Here is a 22,721-nt window from a genome sequence, read left to right as displayed (position 1 = left end):
CATACATACATTTTTCTAGCCTGTGATCAGTAACTGAAGACAAGTAAGAGCTGGACCTTTACGATGAAGAAGAACAAGAAGTCCAGACAGGATACAAGGAAGTGCATGTGGGAGCAAGTTGGTAGGGAGGCCTATACTTTTCTTCCATTTTCTGCATCCCCCCCCCAAAAAATATGGCAGATTTTACTACTGTCGTAGTATGTGTATGATAACTGAGAGAAAAAAATGCCCTCATTACTTGTGGGCACCCCTTATCTCAAAGCTTAATCATTTAGGTATTTATAGAATTTATACGTTCAAGAAAGTCCACGTACATGGTGTGTCTGTATGTTCTATTTCACGGCATGAGTGCTGGCAACACTTCTGTATGTGGTTTACATATATCACTAAAAGCTTTAAAAAACGTTATGTTTAGAGTCTATGGTGTTGGTGGGTTCTGATTCAATTCTACTATCACTTGGGGAATCCTTAAGTAAAATATGCAAGACAATAGGAGCAAAGAGAAAAATCTGTCCAACAGTTACTTGACTCAAAACACACAGGTGGCCATGATTCAAAGTAGATCAATAAAGTAATCCTGGAACTTTATACAATAGAGATTCTAATACTCTACCAAAACTAAAAAGTAGTAGTTGTGGATAAACAAAAGAGGTATCCATAGATCCTCTGTCCCCATCTTTATAAGTTCTACACTTTTCCTAACTCTCCCACAATGTCCACACTTAACTCTCCCCACCACTTAGCCTCCAGGTACCAAAAGACTGGCAATACCTCACTTGCAGAACACCATGAAACACCTTAGTCTTCCTTTACTTCAATCATCCACTCAACCATCTGTGGCCTTCTTTTATTTCCCAGTCACTCTGTTGAAGTCTTTATCTCATACCACTAAAGCCCTCATCAACAGCTTGATATTGAAATTCTCTACTCCAATGGCAGAAGGGATTGGGGGCAAGTTCCTAGTTATACCAGAAGAGACAAGTTCTTGAATTTAACATTGGAATTCTAAATATATTTAAAGGGTACACATTTTAAAATCCATAATGTTACATAAATTGGGAGTTGAAGTCTATACTTCTCATTTGTTATGGGGGAGGAAAAAAAGACTGTGGTTTGCCATGTAACTGTGGCCATCATTTATAATATTCAATGAAAAAAAAAATGGATCCTGTATCTAAAACTATCCTTCTGAAACACAACCATTTCAAACTGGCACCTGTCTCTTCTTGAGTGTTTTAATCAAAACCTTTAGTAAGTGGTAGGGAAATACAGAAATCTTGAAAAGGGTAAGCTGCTTACCCTATATTAATTCAGAATGTTATCTGGCTTTAATTTAGCTGTTTTTTTCAAGGTAGGGGTGATCAAAATGTGAGATGATGAAATACAGAAATCATATCAAAAAATTATTAGGTACATAACACTTCAAATCGATTTTACCTTAAATAAGTTTTAAAACTATACAACTATCAAACAACAGTGAAATATGAGCTGGTGACCATTTTACAAAGGAATTACTGCTGGCAAAGACTGAAATGAACACTTTGTTGTATACTACTTATATAATCATTCATAAATTGCTATTAATAAGATTACATTTTTTGGTTGCGCTTAAATAAATTATAACATATATAAAAATGCAAAATTGTGATAGCATTTCTAAATTGCCTTCTTTGAGATGACAGGAATTTTGTTTTAAGATCATGCTAAAAAAAAAAAATAAAAAATAAATAAAAAAAAGAGATCATGCTAAACTCAGCTTCATTAGGTAGTATTGTGCTATCCATTTCTGAATGTGAGAATGATAGAGGGAGGAGGGCAGGGGACACAAATGAAATCAGAAGGAAAGATATATGATAAAGACTGAGATGGTATAATGTAGGAATGCCTAGAGTGTATAACGATAGTGACTAAATGTTTTGCATGAGGAAGAACAAAGGAATATCAATAATTCAGGGTGTTGAAAATAGATGGTAATTAATATTTTAAAACTTTAAATTATGTGTGAGACTAAAGCAAAAAATGTTTGTTTGGTACGAAATTTATACTTTGACTAATGCATTTCCTAATGTAACTTATGTGGACAGCTTAAATGAACATCATAATACTTGGAACCTTGAGTAGAGCATGAGATTTTGTAGGTTTGTCCAGAGTGATGCCTCAAAAAATCTCAGAGTGATTTAAACAGTGAATTAAATAGTATTTGCAAAGTCACCTTGGGGAAAAGGTGAGAAAGGGGAAAATTCAACTTTCCCAAGTGGAGAATTCTTTGATATTCTCACAAGCAGTGGGGACAACCAAAGCAATAAGCTGAGCCCCCAATCTTGGGGTTTGTTCATAAGAAACAACCCCGCAAATGATAGGCTAGGCCTACTCAAGAGTTACCCCCCAAGTGAACCTCTTCTGTTGCTCAGATGTGTCCTCTGTCAACCTGACAAGCAAACGCACTGCCCTCCCCTTCTCTACATGGGGCATGACTCCCAGGGGAGGGGGCCTTCCAGGCAACGTGGGACAGAAATTCTAGAATGAGCTGGGACTCATCAAGGGATTGAGAAAATCTTCTGACCAAAAGGGGGAAGAGCGAAATGAGACTAAATAAAGTATTAATGGCTGAGAGATTCCAAACAGAGTCAAGAGGTTATCCTGGAGGTTATTCTCATGCATTAAAGAGATATGACCTGTTTAGTTAAGGTGTAATGGAGAGGCTGGAAAGAAGTACCTGAAAATGTAGAGCTGTGCTCCAGCAGCCATGTTTCTTGAAGATGATTGTATAATGATATAGCTTTCTCAATGTGACTGTGTAGTTGTGAAAACCTTATGTGTGATGTTCCTTTTATCTACCTCATTGACAGACGAGTAGAATATATGGATTAAAAATAAATAAATAATGGGGAAACAATGTTAAAATAAATTTAGTAGATTAAAATGCTAGTGATCAGTGAAAGGGAAGGGTAACGGGTATGGTATGTGCGAGTTTTTTTCTGTTTTCTTTTTCTTTCTTTTTCTGAATTGATGCAAATGTCCTAAGAAATGATCCTGATGATAAATATACAACCATGTGATGATTTTGTGAGTTACTGATTATATAACAAGAATGGAATGATCATATGGTAAGAATGCGTTTGTATGTGGTTATGTTTCATAAAAAAAATGACTATGGTGAAGAATACACAACTATGTCATGATATTGTGAGCCACTGATTGTATACCATGTATGGACCATATGTTTGTGAAGATTTGTCAATAAAAACATTAAAAAAAAAAAAGATCATGCTAGATACTTTCTTACGGGGATTTTTCTTAACTTCAAATAGCCAGTTATGTTGTTCCCAAACATTTTTAAGAGGATGTGGTTTACATAATGGAGGGGGGAATATAAAGGGGTGTTCACCTTTTACCTTATATATTTTAGTATTGTTTGAATTTTTTGACAAACATGTACTTTTAGTAATCAAACAAAAAAAATTTAATTGGAGTTTTAGGGAGTGGGGAGCACAATAAAGAAGATAAATATATTATTAAAAATGACTTCCAAGGTGAAACAAATGTCATACACTCTTCCATAAGGAAAAAATATATATATGTAAAATACTTACTTAAAATAAGATCATGTTTTCTGCTGAAATCACCACTAAGGGCAAAACTTTAAGCTAGGTGGAGAAAGGTAGAGCACTGCTTTTAAACTCTTGTACATTCTCTCTCTTTGCAATTTCTAGATATGTCATGTCTCAAAACACTCCTCAATTCCTTTCTATTTTCCTCTGAAATCTCTTAGGTAGTGGTTCTCACAGTATGGTCCCCAGACCAACACATCAGCAGTAAAATTGTTGGAACTGCAAACTCTCAAGCCCCACAGGAGTAGGGCCTAGCAATCTGTGTTTTAAAGTATAATGGACAACTTAACACCTTCTTATAAGTATTCCAGTTTCACAATATAAACTCAATAATTATCATTCAGTTTAACACTTTCAGAATGTTTCGGGCTAATTTTGCATGGACAGTAATAACTTTTAATACAAAATTTTATTTGTAAGGGGCAGACAGACTCAAACATAAGATAAAATGCTTAAGAAGATATTTCAATATATATATATTTGTGGCTTAGGTCACTATTAACCAATCAATAAAGCCTGGGCACTGACTATATGATGAAAATTCTAGTGCTAAATGAATATAAACTTACACAGTAGAGAAAAACACTGTATCACTTCAAATCTTAATCGCGTCTACCAACAAGTCCTGGGGACTCCCTCACCTTCTGCAAGGTCTGATTCTTGCCTGTCTTTCAAAATGGCGGCCCAGGTGGCGGTTGTTATTAAGAGCACATCATATGTGTCCCATGTACCAGACAGATGAAGGGTTAAGAATTACTGATTTTTAACACGACAGGCCTCTCTCTTGAACTTCTGCTTGCTGGATATTTCCACTTGAAGCTTCCAAATGAACCTTAAATTCAATATATCTAAAATGGAACTCATTATTTTGTCTCCACACTTAGCCCCACTCCTCATTTCCTTACCTCAACAATGTAGTTTTAAGTTGTCTAAGCCAAAAACCTAACACCCTTGATTTCTCCCTCATCTTTCACCCTACTCCACTCATCAAGGCAGTTCATTTCACTTCTAAAGTAGCTCTAGAATTTCAGATTTTCCCTGCCACTACCCTAGCCCAGACCTCCTTATCTCTCCCCTGAATTAGTGATTCAGATTCTTACCCAATTAATTCTGCCTCCAGTCTGGCTGCTCATTCCAGACAAAGAGCGAACTTTCTAAAGCGTAAATACAATCACATTATTCTACTTCTTAAGATTCTTCATCAGTTCCCATTATCCTCAGAATAAAGCATAAAATTACAGTATCTTTCATCATGTGGTCTCTCTCCAGCTTCAAATCTTACACCATCACTTACAACTCCAGCCATGCGAACTCCTTTTAGTTCCTAAAAGGCAGAATTTTTTCTCTTTCTTCTACCCTTCTAATATGGTGTTACCCTGACCTATTACTTAGCTCTCTTTACTGGCTAACTTCTACTTTTTCTTTATGATCCAGTTTTAATGTTATCTACTTCACAAAGCCATCTCTGACCTCCACATGTTAAACTTCACAGCTCCTCCAAGTGCAGCACTTACCATACTGTACAATAATCACGTATCTCCTCCTCTAGATTTCAAATCTACTGAGGATGGGAACCATGTCTATGCTTTCCAAAATTATAATCCTAACAGCTAGGCAGTTTTATAGCATGAAATTAAAAGCACAGGCTCTAGAGTCAGTCCTAAAAAGTGTCCAAAGCTGTGAGAATTTGAGACAGTTACTTAAATTCTCTTCTGCCCAGGTTTTCTTAACTGAAAAATGTAAATATCACTGTCATACAAGGCTGTTTAAGAATTACATGTGATATGTTATATGTTAAGATAGCACTTGATAAACAGAAATGCTAGCTATTATTATTACTTAACATAGTGCCTGTCAAATAATATATTTGTTGAATGAATACAGTATTCACAAATTATTAAAAACATATACTTTAATAACACTAAGACCACAAAATTCACTGAATTTGCAAACAAAGTATGTAGTTTTATAAGGAGGCGTTAATATTTTTTTTATGTCCATGGCTCTGAGGTTTTCTTATAGGTAGCATTTAGTTGAACTGAACTTATTATAAAGCAGAATGTTCAAAGAGAATGACCTGTGCCTCACTTTCGGGTACAATTTGTTTATGAAGTCCAATCTGATCCAAACCAGGGTTTTCTAGAGAATTTGGGGAAGTGTTACAAATTGAGGCAGTTACATTATACCTTGCTGACTGATAAAAGCTGTAGTATTCAAGTCTATTTTCCCCTGAGTTTTCAGGTGCCTTCAGTTTTTGTTTAAACTGAACAATTTTGTAGATCAGAAAAACAATCAAAACACAAGCTAAGATGAAAAAAGCCAGCAAAATGTCAAAAGCCTTATTCAATTCTTCAACTTCTTGTGTACAAATTAGAGATGTTTTCCCTGACACTGATGCAGCATCAACTGGTAGAAAACTGGTTTTTTCCAAGTTCAAGTTAACAGAAGGAGTAAGTTGTACTTGCACAGGTAATATTGCAGTAGTCTCTAATGTATTACCAAAGGTAGTTTCCTGAGAAAATCTACTGGCAGGTGAAGTATGAATTCGTTCCCCAAAAGTAACACTCTCAGTCTCGGTACTTTCCAAATATTTCCCATTTGTGGTTATTTTGCGCCAGGCCATCATTAACGCAGTGGTCTTGTGATGAATATGAAGAGACTTTACAGTCCAAACTCTGGGTACATTTGTTGAAGATGTAAAACAATTTGTAAAATCAGTCCACTTAATATAATGTAATGCTCTGCCACGCATGGATGGGGGATCCTGACAATAGATGTTTACAGTAATAGCTGAAGACGCTAGCCAGTCACGAAGGCCCAAGAGTTTGCAGTTACATTCCCAAGGATTAGAATTTGCCTGAAGATGAATCAATGAAGACAATGGCTTAAAGACCCTTGGATGTAAGTCTGTAAGATTATTAAATGACAGATTAAGAATCTTCAAAGACCCTCCCATGTTTTCAAATGTATCATTATCAATGTTCATTATTCTGTTTCTATCTAACTGAAGGTACAGTAAATTCGTTAATAAACTAAAAGTGTCAGAATTTAAATTTTCTAACTCATTATGACTTAAAATCAAATGTTTAAGATTATTAATGCCACTAAACCCATCCCTAGTAACATTTTGAATTCTTGCATTTTTCAGGAGGAGATACTCCAATTTGCCAAGTCCTTTAAATGCAAATGGTGGTATTGCTTCAATATGGTTATGAGACAAAGTAAGCTTTTTAAGACTCTTAAGTACTCCAAAAGCATTTGATGGTACTTTCGTTAAATTGTTGCCATCTAGATACAAACAATCAAGGTTTCCAAGATGTTGAAAGCCTGTGTCTGATATCCTCAAAATTTTATTGTTTGATAAATCAAGTATTCGAAGAGCAGTCATACCAACAAAGGCACCACTGCCAAGGATAGTGAGGTGGTTCCTTTGCAGATTTAAGTACTGAACTGAAACCAGATCAATAAATACTCCTCTTGGAATGAAAGATATTTGATTAGATTGTAAATATAAATAACGGAGACTTGGAAGTCCATCAAACACTCCAGGATCCAAGCGTTTAATAAAATTATTATTTAGATATAGAAAATATAGATGCTTCAATTCAACAAAGGCTTTTGGATATAAATACACAAGGCTAGAATTATCCAAATACAATGCCACAAGGGAATGAAGTCCTGTTAATTCATTTTCACTTATATGAGATATATTATTTCCTGTTAGATATAGAAAAACTGTACTTTCAGGAAAATTCTTAGGAACATTTAAAAGGCCTGAGTTACGGCAGTTAATTTGTCTCCCAGTGCAGAGCTGGCAAACAGATGAACATCCAAAGATCTCTTTATGCAATAATACAGAACAATAGGTAACAAGTAGAAACATTCGTAGGCAAGGCAGAGAAAACTGTAATCCACACATAGCCCTGTTCTTGGTTTTTCTGTTCATATCAGAACTGTCTATAAAAGAGAAAGTAAAACTGTAAATCATCAAAAAGTCCTAAAAATGAAAGTTTTATAATATTAGGAATTCTGTACTGTCCTTGTTTTTATTAGAATCAGCCAAATAATAAATATCACAAATCACACTACAGGTGAAAGCATAAAATAATGAAAGTCTAGAACATGTTCTAGAATTAAGACCTCGTTAGCTCACTGTTTGGCATATAATTCAAATGAACTGCAAAATAAAACGCTTGCTGAATTAATATAAAATATTACAAATTTATGCTAACAAAGGTGACAAGTGATGATGTAAGGGTGGAAGTCTTTGGCTATAATATGTCCCTAAAGTAAGATTAAACTTTAGTGTCAATTAAATAATAGTACAATTTGTGAAAATACAAATTCATTAAAGAACATTTAAACTCTCTTTAAACTACAGTTTTTCACAAAGCCAAATTATTTTTCATTTCAGCTAAAAGTTTACATTTAAATAAATAATCTTACCAAGAACCAGAAATTCATAGTGTTATCTCTTGGATGATTCACGTAGAAATTTTCTTTTTAAATCTTCTGAGGGACATTACTAAACTACATTTCTTTCAGTGGTATTGTTGACCTCCACCCATCCACCCTTCCCTTAAGTTACCACTGAAAAAACAAATACCACTCTACTCATTGGGCAGTGTGTAAAACAGGGGTTACCATGGATACAGGAAACTGAGAGACAGGAAGTAATTTTATCTGTGTTTCAAAAGTATTGTTGAAAGGAAGTGTCGGAAAATTGTTTTTTTTAGAATGCAGTTAATCTGAATTTTTGTAATGCACACACCTAAGTATGTTTTACAATTTTAAAAAAAGTATGATTTTTTTAAAAAAAGAAACAAAAATTTTAAATACTCAGGATGAACTAACTGTATTAGCAATAACAGTTATATACTGACTAGAAAGAGCAAGTTGAAACAAGTATACAGAACACAATTTCTCTGAATTTTTTAAAAGCTTAACATACTTATATTGTTTTAAATACATATTAAGAACTTCAACTTTATTTATAACGTTTTATCCCTAAAACAAAACAGGTAGCTAGAACAAGTAATTTAGAGTGGTGAATACAAATGCTGTTACATTATCATCTGTACTCATCACTTTAAATTTTCAAACAATTAGTGGGTATAAAAATACTGAGCACTATAAATCTGTACCTTAATAAATTAAGTAGAACTGCTTTGATAAAGTTTCACATCAAATTAGTGACAGAGGTTATCTTTGGTGGAGAAGCTGCGGAGTGTGAGAGACCCGTTAATGACTTTCTGCCCTATACATGCCTGAATTGCTTGAAACTTTTAGAAAGAAAATGCTTCTGGATATACTGTAATTTTTTAAGAAAGAGATTTAAAGAGTTGTAGATATATAATGTATGCAACATATGTTTAGTCATTAATTTTCCACAAGGCAGATTGTTTAGGCATTTAAAACACAAGTAATATTATTAATTGTATAGTTTAACTCCCTTTTGATAGTAAAGGAGCTTTAATGGATTTCACATACAGATGGCAATTAGATTTTTTTAATTTTTTATATTATTTTATTTTTTTGCATGGGCAGGCGCTGGAAAATGAACCCTAGATTTTATTTTAATAGGAATTATTCCTATATTAAATATTTGGTTTAATATCCAGCACTATCTTCCTAAAACTATAGAAAAACAGAAGTGCATCCTGGATAGCAGATCATCATAAAAATAATTCAAAAGTCTCATAACTACCCTTTGTGGCTGGCTATTGTTATTGCTATTTTATTAATAAAGAAACCAAAAAACAAACAAAAAGATATGTTATGAATTAGACATACAGATGGAACAGGACCTAGGACTCTCAAGCCTGTTTTTCTTTAATATCTTCAGTAATATACAAAATGGAATGAAACGTATCTTACAACTTTAAAAGATTAGAAAAAAAGTCAAAGAAATAGTCCATCAAAATCAAAAACAGAATTTAAAGGGAAAAACTTATAAGTGAGAAGTAAAAGGAGAACCTCAGATAGGACATAAGAAAATATTAACAGCTATGCAAATTAGAAGATAGAATAAGCCATATCACACTGCAATTTTTAAAAAATCACTACCTGTAGATACATTTATTTGACTATCATGAAATAAATAAGGGGAGAAAAATATTTCATTAGCTTTACCTTTGATCAGATTCTTATTATGAGCTTTACTTACTTTTCAGTATTTTCTAATATGATTAAAGAGATTACAGAGAGTACAGGAGTAACTAATTTAAGTAGGTATCTGAAACTAGCTATCCAAAGCCTATTAAAAAAAAAAATCACCCTGAGAAACATTCGTATATGATAAGCAGCAAGGATGGTTTAAGTTTGGAAGTGAAAGGAACCTCAGAAGAGCCATGGTAGCTCAAGACACCAAGCGTAATTCTAAAATTCTAAACCAAATAAAAGAAACTGTAAATCTCTCTTCTGACTTATAGAATTAAATAAAGACTTCAATGTACCTGCAAATACTGTACGGAAAGATGCTGCATATATGTGTGGAAAAATGATGTTACAACATTAAATATATTATGATCTCATTTTTGTTAGGAAGACCTACTAATATGTGTTGGTACTCTGTTGTTAGGTACATATTTGTTTATACTTGTTATATTTTTCTGACAGATTAACTTTCATCATTATAAAATGTGCCTCCTTAACGCTAGTAAGTTTTCTTTTAAAGTGTATTTTGTCTGATATTGGTACAACCACTCCAGTTTTCTTGTGGTTGCTATTTGCATGACATACATTTTTCTATCCTTTTAGTTTCGATCTATTTCTATCTTAGAACCTAAAGTGTGTTTTCAATATAGGCATTTATAGAAAGAGGTTCTATTGGACTCGGTTTTTTTAATTCAGGTTTTTTATTGGACTGCTTGATCTAGTCACAGTTCATATGTTACTCATTAAAAGTCTGTTATTTTAGTTCTTGCTGTCAGTACATTTCAGGTCTTTCATTCCTCTTTTACTTCTTTATTGTTTCCTTTTGCAGTAAGGAAACTTTTGCAGTTAATGAATATTCTCTATGTAGCATTTTAATTTATTTGATGATTCTTTCACTATATTTGAGTTACTTCCTTAGTGGTGCTTTAAGGTTTATCATATGCACCCTTTTTTTTCCCTTTAATGATTTTTTTTAATTGAGATGTAATCAACCAAAGTGTACAATCAGTGTACCATCATAAAGCTGTACATTCATCAATACAATAGATTTTTTTAACATTTTCACTACTTCAAAAACAATAAAAATAAAACTAAAAAAGAACACCCAAACATCCTTTACCTCCATCCATCCTATTGTTTATTTATGTCTCTTTTTTTGTTACTCGTCTGTTCATACAGTGGATAAAAGAAGTATTAGTCACAAGGTTTTCCCAATCACAAGGTCACATTTTAAAGCTCCACAGTTATTCAGTCAAGGCTACTGGATTACAGTCCAACAGTTGCAGGTATTTCCTTCTAGGCACTCCAGTACACCAAAAACTGACAAGGGATAACTACTATTGCATAAGAGTAACTGCCAGAAAGACCTCTTGACTCTATTTGAAATTTCTCAGCCACTGAAACTTTATTTGGTTTCATTTCTCTTTCTCCTTTTGGCCAAAAGGGCTTTTTCACACCATGGCCAGGCTCATCCCTGGGAGTTATGTCACATACTGCCAGGGAAATTTACACCCCAGGCAGTGAGTTCACCAGCGGAGCTGGCTTAGAGAAAGAGGCCAAATTTGAGCAACTAAAGAGGTTCTGTGGGGGTGACTTCTTTGCAGGAATAAGTTCCATAATCATAAGTACTTCTTCTTTGTAGGAATAAGTTTCATAAGGGCAAGCCCCAAGATCAAGGGCCTGACTCATCAAATTGGCAGTTCCCAATGATTGCAAGAATACCAGGTCTTACCCAGGTGGAAAAGTTTTATATTTCCACCTTTTCCCCCACTCCCTCAAGGGGAAATACTGCAAATACATTTTTTTTTTAATTTAAAAAATTTTTATTTTTAAATCTTCACAAACATACATTTCATACATGGTGTACAATCAATGGCTCACAATATCATCACACGGCTGTGTATTCATTATCATGATCATTTTTTAGAACATTTACATTACTCCAGAAAAAGAAATAAAAAGAAAAAAGAAAAAGCTCATACATACCATATCCCTTACCCCTCCCCCTCCCCCTCTCAATGACCATTAGTATTTTCATCTACTCAATTTATTTTAACCTTTGTCCCCCCATTATTTAATTTTATCCACATTTGTTTACTCATCTGTCCATACCCTGGATAAAGGTGCAACACACACAAGGTTTTCACAATCCCACAGTCACACTGTAAAAGTTATATCCTTATACAATTGTCTTCAAGAATCAAGGCTACTGGAACACAGTTAAACAGTTTCAGGTACTTGTCTCCAGTCACTCCAATACACCACAAACTAAAAGGGGATATCTATATACTGCATAAGAATAACCTCCAGGATAACCTCTCAACTCTGTTTGTAATATCTCAGCCACTGATACTTCATTTTGTCTCATTTCTCTCTTCCCCCGCTTTTGGTCAAAAAGACTTTCTCAATCCCTTACTATATTCATCTTAACTTATCAGAATCAGTTTCAGGTTTTTAATAACTTAATTCTAGTAAGATATAGAAATGTTACTCCTTTATAGTTCTATTCCCTTTTCTCCTTTTTGGTAGCTTTATTCTTATACATCTATAAATGTTACAAACCCCAAAATACATCATTATAAATTATGTAATTTTACATCCTTAAAGATCTTGAGAGAAATAAGGATAGCAAGTATGTATTTATAGCTTTTGTTATATTAATTTTCTTATGTTTCATTTCTGGTTCTGTTCATTGGTTCCTGTGGATTGGCATTATCATAGAGTTCTTTCCTTATTAGCCTCTACAACTTTGCTCCTATCTAACTCTTTGTGCTATTACTAGCAAATATAATGCATTTCTATATGTTAAAGGCCCAACATTACATACATATCGATTTATGTAATTTTGGGCTTAAAAATCAGTTAAGAAAGAAAGTAGAAGAAAAATGAATACTACCTTTTATTATTACTTACCTTTGTTGATCTTTTTTTGTGTGGATTCAAATTCATGTCTGATGTCACTTTCTTTTGGCCTAAAGAATACCTTTAAGGTAGATCTGCTAGCACCATATTCTCTCAGTTTCTGTGCATTTGGGAAAATCTTTATTTACTTCCATTTTTTAAAGTTATCTTTGCAGGATATAGGATGCTTGGTTCACAGTTTTTTGTTTTTCTTTGAGCACTTTAAATATGTTGTCCTACTGTCTTCTTCTAGACTCTGTTGTTTTTTATGACAAGTTAGCTGTTAATCTTGTTGTGACCCTTGTAAGTGATAAGCATTTTTTTCTCTTGCTTCTTTCAAGATTTTCTCCTTGTCTTTTGCCTTTAGCATTTTTACTAGGATGTGTCTATTTGTGGATCTTACACCATTATGTTAATGATTATCCTTAAGTGTCCAGACATGGGGGCCTTAATTTTTTTCTTAATTCTCTGTATTTTTAAAATATTTGCAATATTCTGCTATTACTTTAAAAAATCATAGGAAAATAAAGAGCAAGTTCAAATAAACAAAAACACATAAAGAAGCTAAAGCCAGAGAATTGGCTTTAAGGGGAAGGAACTCAACATCTACCAAATATAACATTTTAATATAAAATAACTAATACTTTTATGTTTCTGATATTCTCTCATTCAAAATAATAAACTCTTACTCAGAGAATTTTATGTACAATAAACAGACTATAGTTCTGAAAAAGTCTGACATACTTAATTGCCTCCCAACTGCAGATACTATTCTGGCAGCTGGATGTGCAAGTTTGGACATCACAGAAAAGGCCAAGGGCAGGAATATTAACATGGGCATCATCAGCTAAGAAAATAGATGGAGACCACCTACAGAATTCATACAAGAGACAGAAAGGAACAGGTTTGAGGGCTGAATTTAGGCTATTACAGCGTTTAGAGGCTAAAATTAAAGGAGAATCCTATTTAGCAAAGGAGAATAAGACAGCAGTCACTAGATAAATGAAGAATCAGGAGAGTTTAATGTTCTAAAAGTCAAATGAAGAAAGGGTTTCATGAAGGGAAAAGTGATATAATGTGAAATACTACTAAGAAGTAGCGCTGGAATTAAACATTGATTACTGGATAAGCAACATGGAAGAAATTATTGACCATGCAAGACTGGTTTCAGTGAAGTGATGGGGATAAAAGCCAGAATGAAGTGGGTTCAGTACAAAACACACACCTCTTTTGCATAGAGAAAAGAGTCATTAAATGAATTTCCAACATTGTTTTAGCTGGAAAATACTATTGTCTATTTTTATGGTATTGGGAAGGATTTAACAGAGAAAGAAAATTTGATGAAAGTTAGAAAAGGGTAATCATGGGAGCAAAAATCTTTGAGAAAATGGGATTCAGCAAAGACAAGCAGAAGGGATGGCCTTAGGTAGAAGAATAACAGTTTACAGTTTATACACTGTAACAGAGTTAGTAGATCTTTTGGGTACAGGCACAAATATGCTGACACATAAGATGGTGGGCAGATGAGGTAGGTCTTATCTGGTTACTGTTATTTTCTTATTATATAAGAAGCAAGTCAATAGAGGAGGCAGACTATACCATAAATTTGAAAAGAGAAGGTAACATATGAAATAGACAACTTTAAAAACAGGCCAGCGGACTCAGGAAGCAAATGAATAGGGGTAGGGGGATAGAGGAACGATGAAATTGCTTAGATACAATTTATTTTCAAACACAGGAAAACCCTGAAAAATCCTACTACAGAAACATTAATATTAACAATGCTAACAGTGGAAAACACTATACAATGTAATAAAAAGGTGGTTAATATGATCTTGCCATATAAAAATAAATGTCTTAATAAATAATGAGGTAAACATTTGCTAAATGAAATGTGAGAGTCAAATTCAAAATATTAAGTAAATATTTAGGGTGATAAAAAGGAATTTAGCAACTGTTAGTAGTTCTTTATCAGTACATATTCTGCCCTAAAATACTCTAGAAAAAAAATCTCTTTGAAACTTTTCTAGACCTGCCTCCAATAAATAAATGCATCTCAAATAGGCTACTACCACTTAAAATAATACTCAGCAGTTACCATTTTGAATACAAAAAAACTATCAGATCCAACTAGGAAAAACTAAGAAAAAAATTTAATATTTAATTAAAAATCCCTACTCTTTAGGATAACACATGATATAAAAAAAGAATCAGTTTCAGAATGTGCCAAAACACTCTGGAACGAGCAGAATAGCTCTTTATGTTTTCTTTGGTTAAAAAAACGACAATACATGAGGAAGAACAAAGGAATGTTATTATTGCAGGGTGCTGAAAATAGATGATAATTAATACTGTAAAATGTCACCTTATGTGTGAGACTAAAGCAAAAAATGTTTATTTGTTACAAAATTTAGATTTTGACTAGAGCATTTCCTAATATAACTCATGTAGATAGTTTGATTCAATGTCATAAGTACTTGGAATCTCAGGTAGCACATGAGATTTTGTAGGTTTTGTCCAGAGTGATCCCCTGATGAATCCCAGAATGATTTGATCAGTGACTGGAAAAGTATTTGCAAGCCCCCTTTGGGGAATGGTGAGAGTGGGGAGAAATTCAACTTCCCCAAGTTGAATTCTTGATATTCTCACAAGCAGTGTAGACAACCAAAGCTATAGGCTGAGCCCCCAGGCTTGGGGTTTGTTCATATGAAACTTAACCCCACAAAGGATAGGTCAAGTCTACTTACAATTGAGGCCTAAGAGTCGCCCCCAAGAGAGCCTCTTTTGTTGCTCAGATGTGGCCTCTCTGTCCAGCCAACACGACGAGCAGTCTTACCACCCTCCCCTCTGTGTGGGACATGACTCCCAGGGGTGTGGAACTTCCTGGCAACGTGGGACAGAGATCCTGGAATGAGCTGAGACTCAGCATCAACGGACTGAGAAAAACCCTAGAATGAGCTGAGAATTAACATCAAGGGATTGAGAGAAACTTCTCCACCAAAAGGGGGAAGAGTAAAATGAGACAAAGTGTCAATGGCTGAGAGATTCCAAATGGAGTTGAAAGGTTATCCTGGAGATTATTCTTACACATTAAGTAGATATCACCTTGTTGTTCAAGATGTAGTGGAGAGGCTGGGGGGGACTGCCTGAAAATGTAGTGCTGTGTTCCAGTAGCCATGTTTCTTGATGATGACTGAACAATGATACAGCTTTCACAATGAGACTCTGTGAATGTGAAAACCTTATGTCCGATGCTCCTTTTAGCTACTATATCAACAGAAGAGTAGAACATATGGAATAAAAATAAATAATAGGGGGAACAAATGTTAAAATAAATTCAATTTGAAATGCTAGTGGTAAATGAAAGCGAGGGGTAAGGGGTATGGTATGTATAATCTTTTTTTCTCTATTATCATTTTATTTCTTTTTCTGTTGTCTTTTTATTTCTTTTTCTAAATCGATGCAAATGTATTAAGAAATGATGAATATGCAACTATGTGATGATATTAAGAATTACTGATTGTATATGTAGAATGGAATGATATCTAAATGTTTTGTTTGTTAATTTTTTTTAATTAATAAAAAAAGTTAAAAAAAAAAAAACGACAATACTCAGGCCTCTTCATACATCTATGATTAACAGTTATGGCAAACAAGGCAATGTTAATATAATTAACATTCAAACAAGCAATGTGTACAAAATTATAATCAGCTTTAAAATTTGCAAACTGAAATGGAAAGAAGGGAAAGGGATTATAGTTAATAAAAAAAATTTAAACCACTTAATCGGATTCAGGTTTTGCTACAAATATTCTTTGGCCTGACTGAAAACATTGATTTTTTCCAATGTCATACTTTAAATATTTGGTGAAAAAAATAAACACCTCTAAAGCAGTGGCTCCCATACCAGGAATTCCAAATTTTCGGAACCCATTCTAAAATAAATCAGAAACTTTGTGGGTGGGGTCCAGCAATCTGGTTTAACAAAACTTTCAGGTGACTGATACATGCTAAAGACCTACACCGACCAATAGTATGGCAATTTAAATAAAAAATAAAATAAAATTTCATTTTTTATTAGATATAAATAAAATATATAAATATATATATATGTATATCCTCTTACTGGAGTCTTTTATGAATGGTATGGAGAGAGACAGAAAGAGAGGGAGGGAAGGAGAGAGAGAGGGAGGGGCAGGCAGGGAAGGAAGAGACCAGCAGACACCACTATGTGCCTTGCCATGTGGCAGAGATGCCTAGGATCCCTGGCTGCCAGTCTTTGGGAAGAAAGCATTGCCTTGATAATGCCTTGGTTTAGATATTTTCTTTGCTTCAAACTGCAAACTAATAAATTCCCAGTGTTTAAGCCAATCCATTTCATGGTTTCTGCTTTCAGAAGCCTAGGAATCTAAAATATGGGTATATATTTTTCCTACTGAATTTGGAACTTCAATCTTTTCTAAGCAATCACATTCTTTGATAAAAATTAATTCTAACAGGTTTTAGTATGCACTGAAATCCTGGGATCCTTCTTTTATAATCTTGCATTGATGATCCCATATTTCACCTATCAAAATAAAACTATTTTCTGTTCCAATCAGATTCTGTCCTTACAACAATGAATATGCAAAAATAAGAAAACAATTTTAACTATATACCACCTATATATTTAGACAAATACTGCACTTAAATATATATACGAAAATTGCTTTACAATACCAATTATTGGCGTTATGGACCCTAAAATCAAGAGAATCAAAATTGGAAACTGAATTTACAATGAAAAAATAAAGACAACAATCTATCATTTTTCCCAATGGAGCGGAAATTTGAATTAGGAACAACATTTAAATACAGACTGCTATTAGTTGCAAGGAGGAAAAACAGCAACTATATAGCTAAACAACTGGAGAACACTGACCAGAATATAAAAATTAACATCATCAGTGAGAGGCAGATGGACACATGTACCTCTGGATGTGATATTCCAAGAATATAACATCATTTACGTACTATCCAACTAGGAATGAATCTAATTGTAAGGAAGCATCAAACAAACCCCAAACGAGGAATATTATTTTCAGAGAGAGCAAGGAAGAGAGAGGGATGAGGAAAAGAGAAAGATAAAGAACAGTGTTCTTCAAAAATATTAGTAAAAAGAGAAAGAAACTCTGAAGAAATGACACTCCAGATTAGAGGAAGCTGCAGACATAACAACTAAATGCAACACCTGATCCAAGAACGAAGTATTTAGAAGTAAAAGGCCATGATCTATGAAAAATACATTGAAATGCTTCAAAAAATAAAACATGATATGCTTGTGGGGATGTGTATATACACACTGCCCAGGTACACATATCTCCAACCATCCAGACATTAAGAAGTGTGAGCACAAATGATAAAATAAATGAAGCAAAAGTTAACAACAGGTGATTCTGGATAGTTTATATGGGATTCTTTGTACTATTTGTACAACTTTTCTGCAGCTTTTAAATCATTTTCAAACACAAAGTTTTTAAAGTTTATCATGTGACTGCAGCTATGAAAGGGGTTTTTCATTCAAAATCTGTCCCTATGCATCAGTCAGGAAATGCCACTGTTTCCAAGTTTTTTTTTTTTTTTTTTTTTTTTAAAGGAAAGACAGAGAGAAGGAAGGAAGGATAGAAGGAAGGAAGGAAGGAAGAAAGGGAAACATTTTTAAACATTTTCTTGTTTTTATTGTATTCTGTTTCTCCGTTTTTGTTACATGGGCTGGGGCCGGGAATCGAACCGAGGTCCTCCGGCATAGCAGGCAAGCACTTTGCCCGCTGAGCCACCGCGGCCCGCCCTGTTTCCAAGTTTTTGAGGAAGCTTTCAAAACAGAAACAGAACAAAACCTTTGTGCCCCTATAACATGGCAAAAACAGCAAAATTTCTACTTGCCTGTCAGCAAGGAAATTTCCCAAGAAACTTTTAGCTATGTTCTATTAAATCTATTGATGAGAATGAAAGATAAATTTTATGCATGAGAAGTAAAAAAAAATTTCAACTTACTGTCACTTTAGAGCTTGAAAAACGAAGAGATGCTTCCTAATTAACTATAAAGTGACACTTGGCCACTTTCAGCAAACATAACTCACCATTCCTCCTAGTTTGGTACCATCACTTTATAAGAATATTTTAAACTTCTTAATGTTAGTTCCTGTTACACAGTCATTTTGAAAAGCCAGATTCTATTTCTATAAACAATTTCAGATAACATCCTCAGAGCTGCTACAGGATGATAAAACTCTTTCTTCCATTTCAGCATGCTTTTACACTGGAAAGCTCACTCTTCAACAGACGGGCCATTAGTATTTAGAAAATGCTAAGAGAGATAAATTACAGTATCTTCCCTCCCCTCTTTGGCTCCACATGACAGGTATCTTTCCTCTGCCCCATCTGTTTTGCTGAGATCACCTCGTAATTTTAGATTTAAATTATATTAAAATTTCCTTTATTTGGGGGGTGCAAGGGTAGTTCAGTGATAGAATTCTCGCCTGCCATGAGGGAGACTTGGTTTGATTCCTGGTCCATGCACTTTCTCAAAAAACAAACAAATAAGCAAAACAACAAGAAAAAAAAAACAACAAAAAAATGTTTCAACAAATGGTGCTGCAATAATGGGATACTCACAAGGAAAATGAATGAAATGTGACCCATACAGCATGCAAAAAAAAAAAAATTTCTCTTTACTGCAAATCCCCTCCATTTTGATGGTTCTTATTAGACTTATTTACCTATTTCTGTTTTATCATAATCCCTATAATTTTAAACACACAGAAAACTAATGAGCCTAAAAGCTGATTTAGGCTCTCTTCCAGTAACTATAGGTAACATATGAAAGTGGAAATTGCTTAATTACTTTCTTACATCAAAAGATAAGCAAGAAATGGATCAAGTCACAAGAAGGAAGACTACACTGGATATACGGAATAGTATATGGAGTTAAGAGCACAGATTTTGGAATGCTAGCATTTGGAGGATAATATTTATGTAGCAAATAGTTGTTATAAGAAAGAAGCACTTCAATGAAATGGGCTGCCCTAAAGAGCAAGGCACTTTCTATCAGCAAGATACCCACATGGAAGCTGAATGATCCATCGAGATATTTTAGAAGGGAATTTCTTTACCCATTAAATGATTAACCTAAATAACCTGAAAGGCGATTTTCAATGCTAAACTACTCAAGTGTCTAAAAACCATTCAATATTACTGACCAGAGGTATATATAAACTATAGCAGAGGCATCCAGGGCTCCACACAGCACCACATAAGTCAGACATGAGATGGATGAAATTGGCCACTGTGTGAAAAATAATTCCAGAATCAATCCTATTTTAATAATCAGAAAATGGTAACAGCTTCTTGGGACCCAAACTGTTAACCTCTTCATGGCTAGCTACTCAATCATCTGTTCAACTTGGATCTGCCAGAGACTCGATCACTCGGCCCTCATTATTCTGGCAGGCAAAAGAAGCATCACAGGCCTTTTTATATTTTCTCTCTCTATATATAGCCAATGCCCACTACCTAGTCAACCACACAAACTTCTACCATGGAATCTAACGTAGCCACTAAGTGACTGAGAAAAACCCACATATAAAATCCCACTGAAACCAACATGAAATTTGAAAACGGGTTTTACATGCCAGAAGACTCAACCACATTTCCATACAAATAATTTTTTCTTATGCAATTTTTGATAGAAAGCAAATTGCTTTCTACATTTTTCTTAACGAACATTACTTGAAATCTGAACTTACGTGATTTAAATGAGCTATTCCAAAATTAATTCTTTATTTGTATCAACTCCCCATGAACAATATTCTACATATAGAAGAAAATAACTTTTTAAACTCCAACATTTGCTGATTCTGAAAGGACTTCAAAGAAAATTAAAGAAAAATTTCCCTGTTTCATAAGTGAGGAAAATTAGACTCAGAGAAATAAAGATATATTTTTAAGTTCAGAGATCTAATCCTGGCAGAGTGAGTGGTAGAACCCAGCTCTTTTTTTTTTTTAAAAAAATGGAATGCATAACAAATTTGCATGTCATCCTTGCGCAGGGGCCATGCTAATCTTCTTTGTATCGTTGCAATTTTAGAATATGTGCTGCTGAAGGGAGCACAGAGTCCAGTTCTCTTGATTTCTAATCCTACATTCTGCTCATTATAACTTATTACTTTTCTTATGAAATATGTTTATGTGTATAAATAATATGCAGTGATCAGATTTTACAAGTAACTAAGAAATAATGTGAAAATAACCTGAATATACAGGGAAGAACATGGTCTAGGGGCAAGAGGGCTGTCTCAGCTTGATGTGATGTCCCAAAATATCCCAGAGTAATTTGGGCAGTGAATAAAAAAGAATTTGCAAAGTCTCTTTGCGGGACTGGGGAAAAAGGAGAAAATAGCTAACTTCTCACTTGGGGAATTCCTGATATTCTCACAAGCAGTGGGGACAACCAAATCAATAAGCCAAGCCCTCAGTCTTGAGATTCGCCCCTATGAAACTCATTCCTGTAAAGGAAAAGCTAAACCTTCTTAAAATTATGCATAAAAGTCACCCCTAAAGAACCTCTTTTGTTGCTCAGATGTGGTCTCATTCTCTAAGCCACCTCAGCAACTGAACTCACTGCCCTCCCCACTATGCAGGACACGACTCCTAGGGCTGTAAATCTCCCTGGAATTGAGGGACAGAACCCCTGGTGTGGCTTGGGATTAAGAAAGCCTTCCTGATCAAAAGGGGGAAAGGAAAAATGAGACAAAGTAACATTTCAGTGGCTGAGAGATTTCAAACACAGCCGAAAGATAATTCTGGAGGTTATTTTTATGCATTATATGTGTATCACTTTCTAGTTTATGAGATACTGGAGTGGCTGGAAAGAAGTACCTGAAACTGTTGAGTTGTGTTCTAGTAGCCTGGATTCTTAAAGACGACCGTATAATGATATAGCTTTTACAATGTGACTGTATGATTGTGAAAACCTTTTGTCTGATGCTCCTTTTATCCAGAGTATGGACAGATGAGTGAAAAACTACGGATGGAAAATAAACAAATAATAGGAAGGGGCAGATGAAGGGCAAACAATTGAATAGATTGAAATACTTGTGGCTGATGAGAAGGAGGGGTAAGATGTATGGGTTTATGAGTTTTTTTTCTTTATATTTCTTTTTCTGTAGTGATACAAATGTTCTAAAATTGATCATGGTGAAGAATCGACAACTAGGCAATGATACTGTGAGTCACTGATTGTACACCATGTATGGACTATATGTATGTGAAGATTTCTCAATAAAAATTAAAAAAAAATAGAGGGCTGTCTCTCCAACTGCTTTGTGAACTCTTGAGTCTTGTTTTCCTCATAAGGGCAGTAGAGGAGAAATAATACTATTTCTATCATAGTCATAAGAATGATCTTAGAATAAAACTAGTTCTGGGGAAAATTTTTAATGCAGGATACTATAAAAAATATTTTTCAAAGCAGTAATAAAATAATTTATTAATTTAACTTGACAAACACACATATACATACAAATAATACATACAAAATTATGTATTATAAAAGCCAGGCAGTTTAAAAGTACCAATATCCTGCATCTAATTAGCCATTCCTAGAATTCTATAGATGTATATACCAAATATTACTTTCAATGCATTTTCTACATCATCTGTCCCAGAAAAGTAATTGTAACATTAGAGAAAAGTCATGGCATGTTAAAACAGATTTTTAAATTTCATGTAAACTGGACTCAGTATCTCATATTTTAATTCCTTTCCTCTAAATGGCATTTATAAAAAACTATAAGCTAATCAACATTGCAGTGAATATATATTTGGCAATCAGCACCCATTAGCAGACGATTTTACAGGAGATTTGAGGAAGAGGCCACAGTAGGCTAAAGCATTCAGAATGGGTTTTAGGAAGAGGTGGTATTTGAAGTGGGTTCTCATGTGTTGGATTAAGAACTGAAAAGAAGAAATAGGACATATGAAAGAAAAAGTAGTCTTGTTAAGCATCATTATGGA

At 34.2% G+C, this 22,721-nt stretch overlaps 2 protein-coding genes and 1 non-coding gene across 7 annotated transcripts in view; all 3 read right to left on the bottom strand.

Annotated features, from left to right (window-relative positions):
- IPO11 (importin 11) overlaps positions 1 to 22,721 on the bottom strand; it is a 337,786-nt gene that overhangs the window by 56,973 nt on the left and 258,092 nt on the right. The window contains exon 28 of one of the 5 annotated variants that reach the window (XM_077117259.1): positions 6,414 to 6,518. The exons of 3 other annotated variants lie outside the window; for them this stretch is intronic. In XM_077117259.1, the coding sequence (XP_076973374.1) occupies positions 6,497 to 6,518 (22 nt within the window). In that variant the 3' untranslated portion in view covers positions 6,414 to 6,496. Of the gene's footprint in view, positions 1 to 6,413; positions 6,519 to 7,459; positions 7,569 to 22,721 lie in introns of those variants that run through there. One more of the 5 variants, XM_077117260.1, reaches the window with a different exon arrangement.
- LRRC70 (leucine rich repeat containing 70) lies at positions 1,875 to 7,557 on the bottom strand. Its single transcript, XM_077117268.1, has one exon. The coding sequence runs from the start codon at positions 7,555 to 7,557 to the stop codon at positions 5,659 to 5,661; it is 1,899 nt and encodes a 632-aa protein (XP_076973383.1). The 3' UTR covers positions 1,875 to 5,658.
- LOC143647560 (U6 spliceosomal RNA) lies at positions 20,711 to 20,817 on the bottom strand. Its single transcript, XR_013158172.1, has one exon. It is a non-coding gene; the product is annotated as a U6 spliceosomal RNA (small nuclear RNA).

The sequence above is a fragment of the Tamandua tetradactyla genome, chromosome 9 (assembly GCF_023851605.1).
Source record: "Tamandua tetradactyla isolate mTamTet1 chromosome 9, mTamTet1.pri, whole genome shotgun sequence".
Classification (NCBI taxonomy): Eukaryota; Metazoa; Chordata; class Mammalia; order Pilosa; family Myrmecophagidae; genus Tamandua; species Tamandua tetradactyla.
The sequence above is the reverse complement of the archived record's forward strand: the minus strand, read 5'-3'. Positions and strand labels throughout refer to the sequence as shown.

What these genes read in the sequence shown, in the direction of transcription:
- LRRC70 (XM_077117268.1), bottom strand. Translation starts at nt 7,557, where the DNA reads ATGAACAGAAAAACCAAGAACAGGGCTATGTGTGGATTACAGTTTTCT.